General features: G+C 43.4%; 1 protein-coding gene across 1 annotated transcript in view; it reads right to left on the reverse strand.

Annotated features, from left to right (window-relative positions):
* DNER (delta/notch like EGF repeat containing) overlaps nucleotides 1-15,436 on the reverse strand; it is a 308,774-nt gene that overhangs the window by 35,629 nt on the left and 257,709 nt on the right. The window contains exon 9 of the mRNA XM_032857415.1: nucleotides 457-579. Within this exon, the coding sequence (XP_032713306.1) occupies nucleotides 457-579 (123 nt within the window). The remainder of the gene's footprint in view (nucleotides 1-456; nucleotides 580-15,436) is intronic.

The following is a 15,436-nucleotide window of genomic DNA, read 5'->3' on the forward strand; positions in this document are numbered from 1 at the left end:
GCAACTGACTCACTTAACGAGGATTAACTTTCCTGCCAACATGTGAGATTCCACGTGCGTCCTGCACTGACAGACAGCACAGCTTCCTGTCTCTGCCCAGCGAGCCCCGCAGAACAGCACGCGTCCCTCCCCCGCGGTCTCCACAGCCCTGTCCTCCCATCTGTGTCTGATGGTTCACTTAGGCTCACTTCTTACCATCGGCTTTGCACACATTCAACAGAGAAAAGAGCAAGGAGACAAGAAGAAGGAAAGGGCAGGAGAGAGATTTTCAGCTTATCAGAAGGAAACCCTGGGCGGGCTGAACGCTCTCTCCGGTCCCATAAATCATCCCATCTCCAGCATTTGGTTTTTATTGTGAATAATGTAATGCTCCAATTAGAGGTTCAAGCATCTGGGTTGAGAAATCCATGACGTCATGCAGGCCACTCGGGCACAAGAAGGCCAAGCGGGGCTCACCTTTGTATTCAGCCAGACACACGCACTCATAGCCGTTAACAAGGTCCCTGCAGGTGGCGGCGTTCAGGCAAGGGGCAGAGAGGCACTCGTTATATTCTTCCTCACAGTAGAGGCCGTGGTAACCTGAAGGGCAGAGAAAAAGGCCTGCGGTCAAAGGCTTCCATTTAAACCCGCACTGGACCAGCCTGCAAGGAAGGCGGCCGGGTCGGCAATGGTAGCAGGGCACGGACAGAGGGGATTTAGGGAGCTGGGTCCCCTGGGGGTTAGTTGCAATGTGGCTTTCCGGGAAGGCTGGGAAGAGTCCTTCTCATCATCCTTTGCAAGATCCCATTTATCCACCAGATGGTCTCATTACTACACCATGTCCAACGACACTAGTGACCCAGAGACCAGGGTCTGAGTGCATCAGCGTGGCCACAGGAGACAGGGATAATCAGAGCGGGGCTGACAGCATGGGAGGAAGAGCTCCTTTCAAGGATGTGCACCACTCCTCCTCCAATCAGAAAGCGGTATCTAGCAAGTAAAGAGGGTTTAATTAAAAGAGAAAGGGGTCCATGTATTTCCTTTGCTATTAAGCAGAAAGTCAGCTAAAAAGGCTTCACAGAAACTCCTGATAAAACGTGGGGTAATTCTGGGGCACTTGGGTGGCTCAGTAGGTTAAAGCCTCTGCTTTCAGCTCAGGTCATGATCTCAGGGTCCTGGGATTGATCCCCGCATCGGGCTCTCTGCTCAGCAGGGAGCTTGCTTCCCCTGCTCTCTCTGCCTGCCTGCCTCCCTACTTGTGATCTCTCTCTCTGTCAAATAAATTTTTTTTAATTGTTAAAAAAAAATGTGAGGTAATTCTTTTTAATTTAAAATTGTGATTCGCTTGGGGCATGTGGGTGGCTCAGTTGGTTGAGTGGCTGACTTCAGCTCAGGTCATGATCTCAGGGTCCTGGGTTCGAGCCCCATGTCGGGCTCTGCGCTCAGTAGGAAATCTGCTTTTCCCTCTCCCTCTGCTCTCTCCCTCAAATAAAGAAATGAAATCTTAAAAAAATAAAAGAACTATTATCTCAATTATAATATTTTGTACTTTAAAAATAAAATAAGAGCAATGAAGAAAAAGAAACTACCAGTTTCTCAATAAAGATGACTTTTACTCCGTTCGCAGCACAGGTGTTTATGCTGAAGGACAAGAAGACAACATTCTTTGAGATTCACTCATGAATGTTATACTGTTTTTAACTTTCAAAAACATGCATCAGTGCCAATTTGCAGTGAAACCAAGCCATTTTTTTTTCCTGGCCTCTCCAAACAATGAGAAACACGTGAGTGCTTTCAAAAATCACTCTGCCTGTGTTGGTTCTGAATTCAGATAAGCAGAAAAAAGAAACCCTTCCTCAAATGAGAACTAGAACTAGTAGGTCCCCCCCACCCAGCTTTCCAACTCATAGCCAACCCTCAGACTCAGAAAGTTGCATTAGGACATGCTCATGTGTTGAACTGTTTTGTTTCTCATGCCTATAGCAAAAGTAGGTTAAGCTCCTAACTGTATAGTATTAACAAAGCGGTTTTCAAATTTGTTGCCATTTCAGCTGTTTTTGAACTGCTCTCCCAAATGAGGCAGTGATACCGGCGCCTTTGAGACCTTGACCTACCTGAGACAAACAGGCCATGGGTTTCAATTCTTCTATCTTCCCCTACTTTTTATAATTTTAGAAAAATATTTATTACTCTTCATCAGTATTTTGATCATCTAATTCAGAGTTTCTCAATGGACAACGATTTTGCCCCCAGAATTTGGCAATGCTTGGAGGTGCTTTTGGTTGTCGCGACTAGGGTGGAGGGGAAGGAGGCTGCCACTGGTATCTAGTGTTAGGATCCTACTAAACATCTTAGGAGGCATAGGACAGCCCTTCATGACCAACCTCCCCAAAAAAAAGAAAAAAGAAAAAAAAAATCCAGCTAAAATGCTAACAGCACCAAATGCAGAGAACCCTGCTCTACATTAAAGATCAGCAAACTCTGGCTCACAGGCCAAATGCATCCCAGTCTGGTTTTATAAATAAAGTTTTATTGAAACACAGCTGCATTCATCCCTTTATGCATTGTCTATGGCTGTGTTCCCATTACAAAGGCAGCCTGAGGAGTTGCAACAAAGACTCTATAGTCTGCGAAGCCCCAAATCCTTACTAGCTGGCCTCTTGGAGGACAAGTTTGCTGACTCCTGATCTGGGTTCAGCAGAAAACCTTTCTTTTTGTAAGAGTTTTGGATATTAACTTCTTATCAAATAGAGAGTTTGCAAGCATTTTCTCCCATTCCATAGTTGGCTTTTACTCAGTTGATTTCTTCCTTTGCTGTATTGCTTTTTAGTTTGATAGAGCCCCACTTCTCTATTTTTGCTTTTGTTGTCTGTACTTCTGGTGTCCTAGCCAAGAAATCATTGCCAAGACCAATATTATGAAGGTTTTCCCCTATGTTTTCTTCTAGGAGTGTTATAGTTTCAGGTCTTACATTTAGGTCTTTAATCCATTTTGAGTTGTTTTTTGTGGAATGTGTAAGAGAATACAAATTAGTCAACAAGTTACACAAAAAGATGCTCAACATCACTAATCAGCAGGAAATTGCAAATTAAAACCACAATGAGTTATTGCATCCCACCTATTAGAACCACCATTATAAACACACACACACACACACACACACACACACACACACACAAAATAGAAATTGTTGGCAAGGATATGGAGAAATTAGAACCCTTGTATACTGCTGATGGAAATGTGAAATGGTTCAGCCACTATGGAAAACAATAGAGAGAATCCCCCAAATTAAAAATAGAACTATCATATGAATTATAATCTCATTTCCAGGATTTATCCAAAATAACCCAAAACAGGATCTCAAAGAGATATTTGCATTCTCATATTCACTACAGCATTATTCACAACAGCCAAGAGATAGAATCCACCAAAATGTCAGTCAAGGGATGAATGGATAAAGAAAATGCAGTTTATAAATACAATGGAATATTATTCAGCCCTTAAAAAGGAAAGAACTCTTGTTGAATGCTATAACATGGATGAACCTTGAGACTATAAACTAAGTGAGATAAGCCAGTCACTGAAGGACAAATATTTCCTGATTCTACTTATATGAGGCATCTGAAGTTGTGAAACTCAGAGAAGCAGAGTAGAATGGTGGTTACCAGGGGCTCAGGGGAGGGGGAAAATGGGGAGTTCCTTGTCAATGGATATAGAGTTTCAGTTTTGCTATTTGACAATGTACATATCATTAACAAAATTGCACTGTACCCTTAAAAATGTGTTAATAGGGTAGATTTCATGTTATGTGATTTTTCTCACAATTAAAGAAATATAACACATAACCTACATAACAAGTTCATTGCCTTTTGGCTTCTCCGTGTAGACCGACAGTCACAAGGAACAGCTTTTCAATCATATTTGCTCTCCTAACAGATGTTTTGAAAATCGCTTGGAAGAACAACAGATAACCCTACAAGCATTTTTGACCTCCCAATTGAAGTGTTATTTACATACACAAAAATCAAAAGCAAATTTCATGAAATCACCCATAATTGTTTTCATTCTTCACAAGCTGTATCATTCTCTTCTTCCCCTAGTAACATGAAAAGCAAATGAGGACGTTATTTTACAGATATAATTAAGCTGATGATGTTTTTCTTCCTTGCGGGAAAAGAAAAAGATAGAGGATTCATTTTCTGAAACCATTTCTTCAGGGATGGTAACATCTCAACATCTTTATGGAAATGTCACTCCTTATACTGAGTACCCAAGAACCTAAGTCGGACTATTTGAATAAAAAGGCATTCCTTCCAAAAGAGATGGCTTCTGTGAAAATGAGGCTGCCACCCCCTGAGAGTAATTAATTCGGGCAAACAAATTAGCTCAGGGCAGTATGCCCAGGGTCTAGGAAAAATAGGCTAGTCCAAAGAACTTTTTTAAATTAAAAAAGATCAGAAGGGTGAGATCAGAGTGACCCTTTCCAGGGCAGCTATCTTCATCACCACCACTCCCATCTTTGCATGACTTGCTCCTGAATATTCGACTCCAATATTCCTTAAATTGACAGAACATAGCGATCAGCTGGACGTGAGCAGTGAGCGTGGTCACTCTGGCCGCTGCATTTAGGCTGAGTGAGTGGATAATGTTGCCATTAACACAACCAAAGGAATATCAGGGTTTTGAGAAGTTGACCAGTCGAATTTTGTTTAACTTAGGGCTCGCTTAGGGAGGTCCAGGTCGCAGATGGAAAAATAGTCTTAAATAGTGCAGAAACAGCATCTTGGGGATTAGTGGCCTTGAAGTGGTGTTGAAGTTTCATCAAAGAAAAACTCTTGAGAGAAAAAAAGAAGGGACTGAAGTCAGATCTACATGGACGGGCAGATGGAGAAGGAGAAACCAGATCAGGACACTGGGCAGGGATAAGACAAAGGAGAGGAGTAAAAGCAAAGGACAGCAATGTCATGGGAGCCAGGGGAAGAAAGGAAGGCGGCTCAAAGAGTCTAAAGACCGAAAAATGGTAACTGGATTAGAAGATTATAAAGCCACTGGAGGGGCGCCTGGGTGGCTCAGTTGGTTAAGTGTCTGCCTTCAGCTCAGGTCATGATCTCAGGGTCCTAGGATCGAGCCCTACATCAGGCTCTGCACTCAGTGGAGAGTCTGCTTGTCCCTCTGCCCCTCCCCTGCTTGTGCTCTTTCTCTCTCAAACAAATAAACAAAATCTTTAAAAAAAAAATCGTAACTCTCAATGGGAGGTAAACTGCCTTATAGAGGTTATTTTGAAAGTTGGGGGAGGGGAGGGATGGCTTATCACACTGATTGGAGGATTCAACTGGAATTTAGTGGGCAGAGGCCAGAGATAGTAACCATCTTATAAAGTCTAGGATACTGCTCACAACAAGGATACTCTGGTGTCCCTCAGGACTTCAGTCTGTCCATCAGAGATTCATGGAGGTGAAAACTCTATTCCATGAGCTTCCAGGCATAGAACCTAATAGCTTTACATGCACACTGACATATACAGTTTTTAAGACATGCTGAGTTTTTCTGGAGTGTAACTACTGGGTAAATCCAGAGAAGACAGTACCTTGGGAAAACCCCTTCACAAGAGCAACAGGTCTTGAAGAACTTAAATCACCGACAAAGCACAGCTGTATCAATAGACAAAACAAGGCAAAAACCCCTTCTCCAGATCATTTTCTGACAACACTGTCTAAAGCTTCTCCCACCAGTTACTCATCCTAATACTTAGCTGATTTCGTGGCAACACTTATAACTGTCTGAAATCATATTTCAATTCCTATTCTAGATTATTATTTCTCTTCCTCCTCTAGAATACTAGCTGGAAGACAGATCGCACTGTTCACAGACACTGTATTCAGTGTCTGGCACAGAAAAGATGCTCAAAATAGCTGTTGGATCAGCACCCACAGTGCCATTGATTAAACCAACACACATTTAAGATGTGCCCAGAATGTGCCAGGAGCTTTCAGGTACTGCGGATACAAAGCTCAATGGCAGGTCTCTACCTGCAAGAAGCTTACAATCTAATAGCACACGAGTGTCATCTGCTTTACCAGCTCCTTCCCATGGGCTAACTGGTTTAATCCTCATGACAGCCCAAAATGATGGGCATGGCTAGTCCCAGCGTATAGATGAAGAAAGAGAGTCAACCCTTGTTCTTCCATGAGGAATTAAGGGTCAAAGAGATAAAGAAACTTGCCCAAGGACACACAGTCAACCCTGTGTTCTTCCTACTCTCCCGAGAACATCCCCAGAATGCATTACCTAGTGTACCAGTCTGCTAGGGCTGTGATAACCAAACGCCACAGGCTGGGGGGATTAAACAACAGAAATTTATTTTCTCACAGTTCTGGAAGCTGGAAATCTCCTTGCCTTGGTTTCTCTCCTCACCTTGTGGATGGCCACTTTCTCCCTGTGTCTCGTCTCCATGTGGCCTTGTCTCTGTGGGCACCCCCCCTGGTGGTTTCAGACAGTTATGGGGAACCAGCCATATTGGTTTATAGCCCCATCCTAAAGGCCTCATTGAACCTTAATTCCTTCTTTGACGGCACTTCCTTTACAGTCACACTGGGGTGGTTGGAGAGGGGGGGTTAGGACTTCAACATATGAAATTGAGAGACAAAATTCAGTCTTTAACACCCAAAATCAGGGTTTCTCAACCACAGCGGTACTGAAATTTTGGATCAGATCATTCTTGATGGCTGGGAGCTGTACGGTACATTGTAGGATGTTGGGCAGCATTGCTGGTCTCTATCCACTACATGCCAGCAGCCCACCTCTCCCCAGTCATGACAACCAAAAAGGTCTCCAGACATGGCCATATGGCTCCTGGAGAACATAAACCCCCTTTGAGAACCAATGTCCTAGATCCTTTTTAGAACACGAGAACAACTCGAGGACATTTCAGAATGTGTAGGTTTGGGTTTTTCATGGTGAAGAGAGTACATTCATTGAGAAAAGGGATTTTAGGGGCAGAACTGAGGGGTCCATCTGTTACTATTGGTTTAATATAATACCTGGGTGACTTCCTCCCACAGTGAGAGAATATGGACACTCAGTTCATCTGGGGCTAGTCAGATTCAAATACCAAATGAATGGAATAAAGAGAGGAGAGAAGAGGAGGTAGTACAGGCTTCCAGTTACAGACTGAATAAGTCACAGGGATGAGAGTGACAGCACGAAGAACATAGTCAATGACATCGTAATAGCATTACATGGGGACTGATGACAGTTCTACTGGTGGTCTGCACAGTGTAACGTATAGACTTTTCGAATCACGATGTTGTGCACCTGAAATTAATATGAATTATATGTAAACTACAGTTCAATAAAAAGAAATAAGTAAAGAGAGAGAGAGAGAGAGATGATAGACAGAAAGGAAAAAGAGAGGAGAGAAGCCCCACCTGGTGACTGATTATTGGAGCTACTGAGAACCCTGCTGAAAGTTTTGCCATTAGGTTTTAATTCCTCTGTGTCCTCCCTTGAAGACCAAAGTCCTACACTACTGACTGGCTTAGCAAAGGCACAGTGAGCCAGGATTTGACTCCCCCGGGGTCTGAAGGGTTCTAGAATACCATTGCCATCTCCGGGTTTTGTTCTGTCCATTGAAAGTCAAGGCTTTTTGCTGCCGTTTCCTTTTCTGCTCTCTCAACGTTGTCCCAAGACAACATCACTTAAATATTCATCTTAACAGAAGAGAGGCTCTGGCCCCATGCTGTCTACTCCACAGCTCTTTTCTCCCCTTGCCCACCGCAGCTCACTCTAAAAATCCCAAACTGGGGGGACTCCGGTTGTAGCCAGATGGCTTCCACACTCTGTATAACAAATTGGGGTGACTCCCCCGCCGTAGACACCACCTCTGCTGGGCTACCTCTGCTCCCCACTGCCTCAGAAAAAGCAAAGAGCTCCTTCAAAAACCAACAGCAATGTAGCAATGTGTTTAGAACACCAGGGAAGCCACAAGGCTCACTCCCCCAGCACAGGCCAAATTCAAGGTGAGCGCAAATTTGAAGCGTCTGGGGTTTTGTTTGGGTTTTGTTTGTTTGTTTGTTTGTTTGTTTGTTTTACTTTAAGGTCAGACTGAAGTGAGTGGAGGAGAAGGAGGTGGTTCCTTTAAGGGCATGTAGCAACTCAGAGGATGTTTCCTCTCATTTCACATTGAATGATAAAACGTGGAAGCCCCAGACTCCCTGATTCAAGTCTAGACCACTTCCTGAGACATCAAACCCTCCAAACATTCTCTCACGTGAGTTAAAAATGTGGGCAAAAGGGAAAACAATCCTGTTACATTAGTATGGCCGTGAGCTTTCAAATTCTCGCTAAACTCGCTGATTGCCCTAGAGACCCTTCGGGACCCTCAGAGTGATGGGCAGGGCAATCATTCTACTGGGCTGAGAGCTTGGTTTCAGGGAGAGAGTGTGTGTGTGTGAGCTTGTGTGTGCACGTGTGCAGGTGCACAATATCACTCTCTCTGCCGATATGATCACAATAGGAATTTTTGTAAGAACAGGAAAGAAATAAAGTAGGTATGAATCCCTGTTCACATTAATCCCATCGAGGGTTCCAATGTTCTGTTCTAAACAGATATGCTGATGTTCGTATCTGTACAGACCTCCATGCAGCAATCACATCCCTGTCTCACACACACACATACACACGAAAAAGGAAAACATCTATAAATGGGAGGAAGTTGTGTAAGGAGACAGAGCCTCGCTGGCGCATGGAGCACAGTGGCTGCCATGGCTGCTTCTTTCTTTACTCCCTAATTTCTCATCCTTTCGTTGCTGGAGGCACCGGAACCAGAGAGAAAATAGATGTGAGAAGACCCAAATCAATCAATGTTTCCCTGGCTGTGTTTCTCAGAAACATTAAATTGGAAGGACCATACATAGAGGCTAAATTAAAGTTTTAGACTCTCCAGGCTCCCTAGTATTTATATGCTGCTGAGCCGTCTACAGATTTGCACATCCCTCACTGGGCTTCCGAGAAAGACGGACGACGGACAGCCGGCTGTAAGTCATATCCTAACAGTTCATGCAATGAGTTTGTCTTCCCAGCTCTGCAGGCTGCCGCTGCCTTTCACAGTCATTGGGTGAAGGCTGGCCACGTTCCGGTCTCCTGTCTGCCTCTTCGACTGATTCATTCTTTAATGCAACATACAATTATTAAGTGCCTCCTGTGTGTGAAAATAGATGTAATACCTCTACTGGGGCATTTAAAGGAGACAGACACCAAACAATCATCCAAATACATGTGAAATCATAACTGGGTCAGTGTGAGTAAGGGGACGATCCCCAAGGCAGGGTGCCAGGAGGAAGAAGTGGGAGAACTGGACTTGGCTGAGCTCCAGGGAGACAGCCCCAAGGATGGGACAGTGAGCTGAGAGGTGGGTTGTGTGTAGGCAGCAACGGGGTGGCGGGGGGTGGGGGGCGCTGGAAAATTCAAGACAGGAGAGGCAGGGTGGATAGAAGTCCGATGGTAGGCGGGCCAGGCTGCTACGTCTTCTTGCAGAGATGGGCTGAGGTCCACAGAAGAGCAGAGGGCAGAGAACAAACAAGACGCTGGCAGCCACCAGGTCAGGTGATACCTTCAACGGGGGCGGGGGGGGGGGGGGGTACAGAGAGTGAGAGATCAAGTGCGCCTCTCAGGAAGATCACTTTTCTGGTGAATGGGGGAAAGCCCCATAAGAATCGATTCAGAGAAATCAGTGAAGACATATGGCAATCGTCCCAGGGAAAACACGAGTGGGATGAGTGTGGTGGCAGGGCCAGCCAGAGAGGAAATATCAAGAGCCATTTAAAAAGGAAAATAGCAACGGGATGTGGGAAGAAGAAATGGGATGTGGAGCTTGAGAAAGGGCGAGGACGTAGGTGAGTCCCAGCTTCCTGGCTTGGCTTACCCAGAGAGGCTGCAACGCCTTCTGGAAGGAAGGAGGAAACTGACATTTATCGAACCCCCTTCCAGGGGTCAGTTTCTGTTCTAGGCACTTTTCCATTCAACAGAATCTCATTCACATGGTGGGGCTGCAGCAGGGATTGGGATGGAAAGCCAGAAAGCTGGTAAAACCACTTTCTAGAAGTAGATCTTAATCGAACAAAGCTAACTGACAATTTCTCCCAGGGAAGCCATATGAAGAAAAAACATCAGCTCATTTTAATGACCATCTGACCAATTCTGACCATACTGACCAGGAGTGAGCTAGGCACTAAGGGGATCTACAGAATGGTAGCCAAAAAAAGAAAGGTTTGGGGTCAGAAGCAAGAAGTTGGGGGAGGGAGGAAGCAGAGAGAGAGAGAGGGAGACAGAAAGACAAGGAGTAGGGGGAAGGAGAGAGAGTGGGAGAGGGTAGAAGACAGGGACCCGGAATATCAAGGGGGAGATGGGGGAAAGAGGCACAGGGAAAGAACTCCTAAAAAGACAGAAAAGGGTGGAGAGGAGATGGAATGACTCCAGAAGTCGTGGGTCCCCTGTGGAGCCACACCGCCCCCTGGTGTAACCACCAACCGATGACCAAAGGGATGTGAGCACTGCTTGCAAGAGTCACTGAGACAGTGGGGCACTGGGGGGCGAGGGGGGGGTGATTTGAACATTTGAGTGAAGAAAGTCTTGCCTCTCGATTTATCTTTTATGCCAATAAAATGGATTTGAACCCCTTTCCTTCCACGAACCTCTTTCCGTAACCCAGAGTTAAGTGTTCACAGGTCGGGAGCTCTGGGCCACCCAGGTGTCACCATCTCAAGGGCCAGCACATGGCATCTTCCATCTGTGTAATTCAGGGGCGCTTGTTGCAACAGAAGCTGCTAAGTCCTTATAAAAGGAGGGCCCCCGCCCCACCCCCAGGAGGACACGTACTTGACATTTCACCTGAAGTGGCCACACCGTCCAGCAGGGTGCCCGGCATATGATACCCACCGAACACATAACAAATGAGGCATGTGTCCCCCTGGTCTGCTGACCACTGCACGCATCTGATTTTCAAGGACAATGAAGGTACTAGAATTCTGAAAAGAGGTGCCTGCCTTGAATACACCACGAGAGCACTAAAACGCCACAGCCCGGAAGAGCACCTATGTCCCAGGGCCACTGCCTCCCATCGGCAGGAAAGCCTGCTTTCTGGAAAAACATAAACGGGACCAGCTCTGCAATGCCACAACCTGTGAGCCCAGATTTCCCAGGCAGACACTCAGATTCCTGGATTCTTCTAATATGAAACGGAGTCTGTTTACATTTGGCTTTTTAAAAAAACCTACCCATTTGCCTTCCCTCTCAGCCCTCTCATCCCCCTGAGGCGCTTTCTCTGTGCTGGATCTGGTTTCCTGCCAGGCAGTAAAGCTTTGACTCACAGCTCAAACTCTGATCCCAAATTCTGCATCTTCTCTTAACAACGGGTCTGTTCTCTTCTCCCTTCCTTAGCACACAGGTTGGTGAATATAGACGACGCTCAGTCACAGTGAGTGAACTGAACTTGCTAGGAAGATGGAATCCCAGTGCAAAATAACCTTTGCATACATAATTACAGCAGGAGTTCTTTTCTTTGCAAACGTCTTGATTCGGAAAATCATGAAAATGCCTGGGAGTAGGTCTCCTAAAATTGACAGTTTTTGTCAGGCAGGGAAATCAAAGGATTCGTTTTTATATTTATATTTTAAGTGTGCATATTCAAATTTCTAACTTCCCACATTGAAAATAGGTTACTTGTGTGACACAGAAAGAAAAATATCAAAGATGCTTTTACAGGTGTTTCACTTGCTGATTACCGAGGGAAACAATACCCATGCTGTGTCTACAGTTGTTTGGGCAAAAGAATAATGGTAACATTAAGAAAAGGCTGACTTTTTTAAGGGTAATTTTTAGGTGGAGGGGTATACGGAGAGAAAAGATCCAGTCTTAACTGAAGAGAAGACTTTTTAAGACATGAGGAACAGCCATCACAATAAGGTGTCCTGTTAATGAAGAAAAACTCCTTTTTAAAGGAGAATTGCATTTTTTTACATGAAAAAAGAAAATCTTTGGAGATGTTAAAAATTCTGAAACCTCTCTAGGTTTATTAATAGAGTGTAAATCATCATTAATTCACGTGCGAAGGGAAAAAAGCCTTAAGTATATGGTCGAAAAGCAAACCACCCCCGGCTTGAGTTCCATCCTCACAAACAGCATTCTCCTCCAAACACATTTAGGGACAAATGAAAGAATATACTGTAGATAACCCAGCTGGATCATGACGATGTTCAAGAACTCAACAGCGAGCCTTCCCAGACAGCAGCCCCTAAAAACCAAGGCTTAAGCCTGTCCATCATCTTGGGGATTTTTCTCTGTTGTGTGTTTCTAGAAGTCTTCTCTTGGATTCACCTTTGGAACTAGGTCACAAACTAGTCACATGCAAAAATCAACCTCTTCCTCATTTTTTAGCTTTGTCTTTATAGTCTTTTTTTTTTTTTTCATGATGCTTTTGGCCGCTAGAGGGTGGTTTCTACCTATGATCTATGCCAGCTGAAAGGGGAAAAAGGTTACTCAGGAGCTTAACAAAGGAGGAGCGACATAAAGAAATGTTTTACAAAAGGGAAACGAATGTACAAGGGGAAGCAAATATGTGTAAAGAAGAAATATCGTTTCCTTTACTAATAAAGCTTAACATTCATATATTTCTCTGCAGCTTACAAATTCACCAGTATGTCCTCTCAACATATGGGTAGCTACAGTTCAACTTACCCATTATAAAGTAGCCCGTTTTTCTTACTAATGCCCTATAGAAAGTATTTTTTTAAATACAAATTTTTAAATACAAATTCTTCTCACACTATGATTAAAGCACTAAAATCGAAGATTAAATATAATGACAAGATACTATTTTACAACTTTGATTTAAAGATCACTGTGGTATATGTTTCCTTATAAACAACAAATAAAATGTTTTTTTTTTCTGTTTCTTGGGTTTGGGTTTTTTTTAAGATTTTATTTATTTAGAGAGGGAGCACGAGCGAGAGAGAGAGAGAGAGAGAACCAGCTAAGGAGTGGTAGGGGAGGCAGAGAGGGAGAAGCAGACTCCCCACTGAGCAGGAAGCCCTACAAAGGACTCCATCCAGGCCCCCAGAAACATGATGTGAGCCAAAGGCAGACGCTTAACCGACTGAGCCACCCAGGCACCACACAAATAAAATGTCTTAATGACATATTCCCATCACCTCATCTGACTAGCATGTTTATAAATACACATAAAAATGGCATGGTTTATACTCGAGATGAGGAGAATAATGTAGAGATTTGGAAAGAAAATGTAGGTTCAAAGCCCTCACATTCTACAGGTGGTTCAGTACGGAAGGCACCCAGGTGGGCACAGGACCCCGCATGGGGGGGAATCAAAGATTAAGGTTCTATGAAAGCCCTTTGGAGAGAAAATAAATCTTCGATGATTATTTTCATGCAAGTGTGTTGACGAACAAAGAAGAATTTCTAAAGATGATAGTCCAGGAAAGTTTTTTAAACGCCTCGTCCCATTTATTTCACAAACTTGCTTAAATTTGATTTTAATTTACTGACTCAGTCATCACCAAATATTCTTTGGAGGTGTTTGCTCTCAAAAGGGCTTGTGTCTGTTCATCACACTGTAACAGTGGTTCTTTCCATGAGGCCCCAAGGCCAGGAGCATCAACATTACCTGGAAACTCCCTGGAAATGCAAGTTCTCGGGCCCCACCCAAAACCTGTTGACTCCAGAACTCTGGGTGGAGCCCAGAACTCTGATTTCATAAGCCCTGGGTGTGATTCTAATGCACAGTGAAGTCTGAGAGCCACTGAGCTACAAAGCACACACCTCACCCAGCTTCTGGTTCTCAAAAGGACAAGAGGTGGGAGGAGTTACCTGTGACAGGTGCCAGATATGGCATGGTAATATTTTTTAATATCTATGGCTTCCCATCAGCATATCAAAAAAAAAAAAAATCCAGCACAAAACACATAGTCAGAACATGTACCAGTCACAGGCATGTAAATAAACCAATAGTGAAATGTGGTCCAATGACCTACCAACCATAGATTCATAGACTGAATGAAACTGTACTCCTCTCTGATTTGCTTCAGGGAAGAAAGCAATGCAAAGGAATCCCAAACTGACACAAATGCCAAATTTGGGGGAGGCAGTGTAAAATGAGGGAATAATAAGGGTATAGAAGTAGACAAACATTTATTTCTCCCTATAGGACTGGGAGTTATATATACCTAATCAGAATGTGGAAAAACAAGTCTAAATTCAGATTAGTGAGTGCAGTTTTTCCCCACATCTCTGATCCAGCTTCCTAAACCCAAGGAAATAACATTTTAGGTAAAGGAATACCATCAGAAAACAGTGGACAGAATTCATAGAAACAGAGAGCAGAAGGGTGGTTTCCTGGGGCTAGGGAGATGTGGGTGAAAGGGTACAAACTTCCAGTTATAGGATTAACACATTCTGGGGATTTAATGTACAGTATGGTGATTATTTAATAATACTGTATTACACACTTGAAAGTTGCTCAGAAAGCAACTTTTTTATACAAAAAACCCCTGATAATTTGGTGACATGATTGTGTAAACTATGCAATGGGGAGTAATCACTTTGCAACATGTAAGAGTATCAAACACATTATACACCTAAATTTACCTAACATTATATGTCAATTATATTTCAGTAAGTCTGGGGACATTTTTGTAATTAAAAAGAAAAACAAAAATGGCAGACAATCTACAATAAAAATTTTTAAAAACCAAAACTTGAGAAACATGATCTGATAAAGTTACACTGTTTCTGGTGATAAGAGGGGGCCTCATACATAGTTCAGTACCAAAGTGGTTGTGATGGAAAACAAAACACTATGATCAAGACTATTCCAGAAAATTCTGGTGCATAGAATCCACAATGCAGAGGTAGATTTTTCTCCAGGTGTATTTGCTTTTCCTCTCCTATCCCTGAGGATGAGGACATTCAAAGACACAATACAAAGCAAACCTCTAACCTCCCCCCTTAGTCACTGTCATTCTCAAGTACATATGCTGCATCCTTGCTAAATTGCTAAATACCAAGGAAATTTATCATAGTCATTCATAAACATTTTTAGAAGCACACACTTCCCACTAGGCCACCACCCCTATGGGCTATACACTCATAAGGGCTGAAGCTGACTCTTACAGTCATGATTCAGCTAAAGAACCTCATGGATTATCTCACTGTGGTTTTGATTGCATTTCCCTGGTGATTAGTGATGCTGAGCATGTTTTCATGTGTCTGTTGGCCATCTGTACATCTTCTTTGAGAAAATGTCTATTCATCCATTTTTTAATTGGATTATTCATTTTGGGGTGTTGAGTTTTTATACATTTTGGACACAAACCCTTTATCAGATATTTCATTTGCAAATATCTTCTCCCTTTCAATAGATTACTTTTTAGTTTTGTTGATTGTT

The sequence above is a fragment of the Lontra canadensis genome, unplaced genomic scaffold, assembly GCF_010015895.1.
Source record: "Lontra canadensis isolate GAN:19392208 unplaced genomic scaffold, GSC_riverotter_1.0 scaffold13, whole genome shotgun sequence".
NCBI lineage: Eukaryota > Metazoa > Chordata > Mammalia > Carnivora > Mustelidae > Lontra > Lontra canadensis.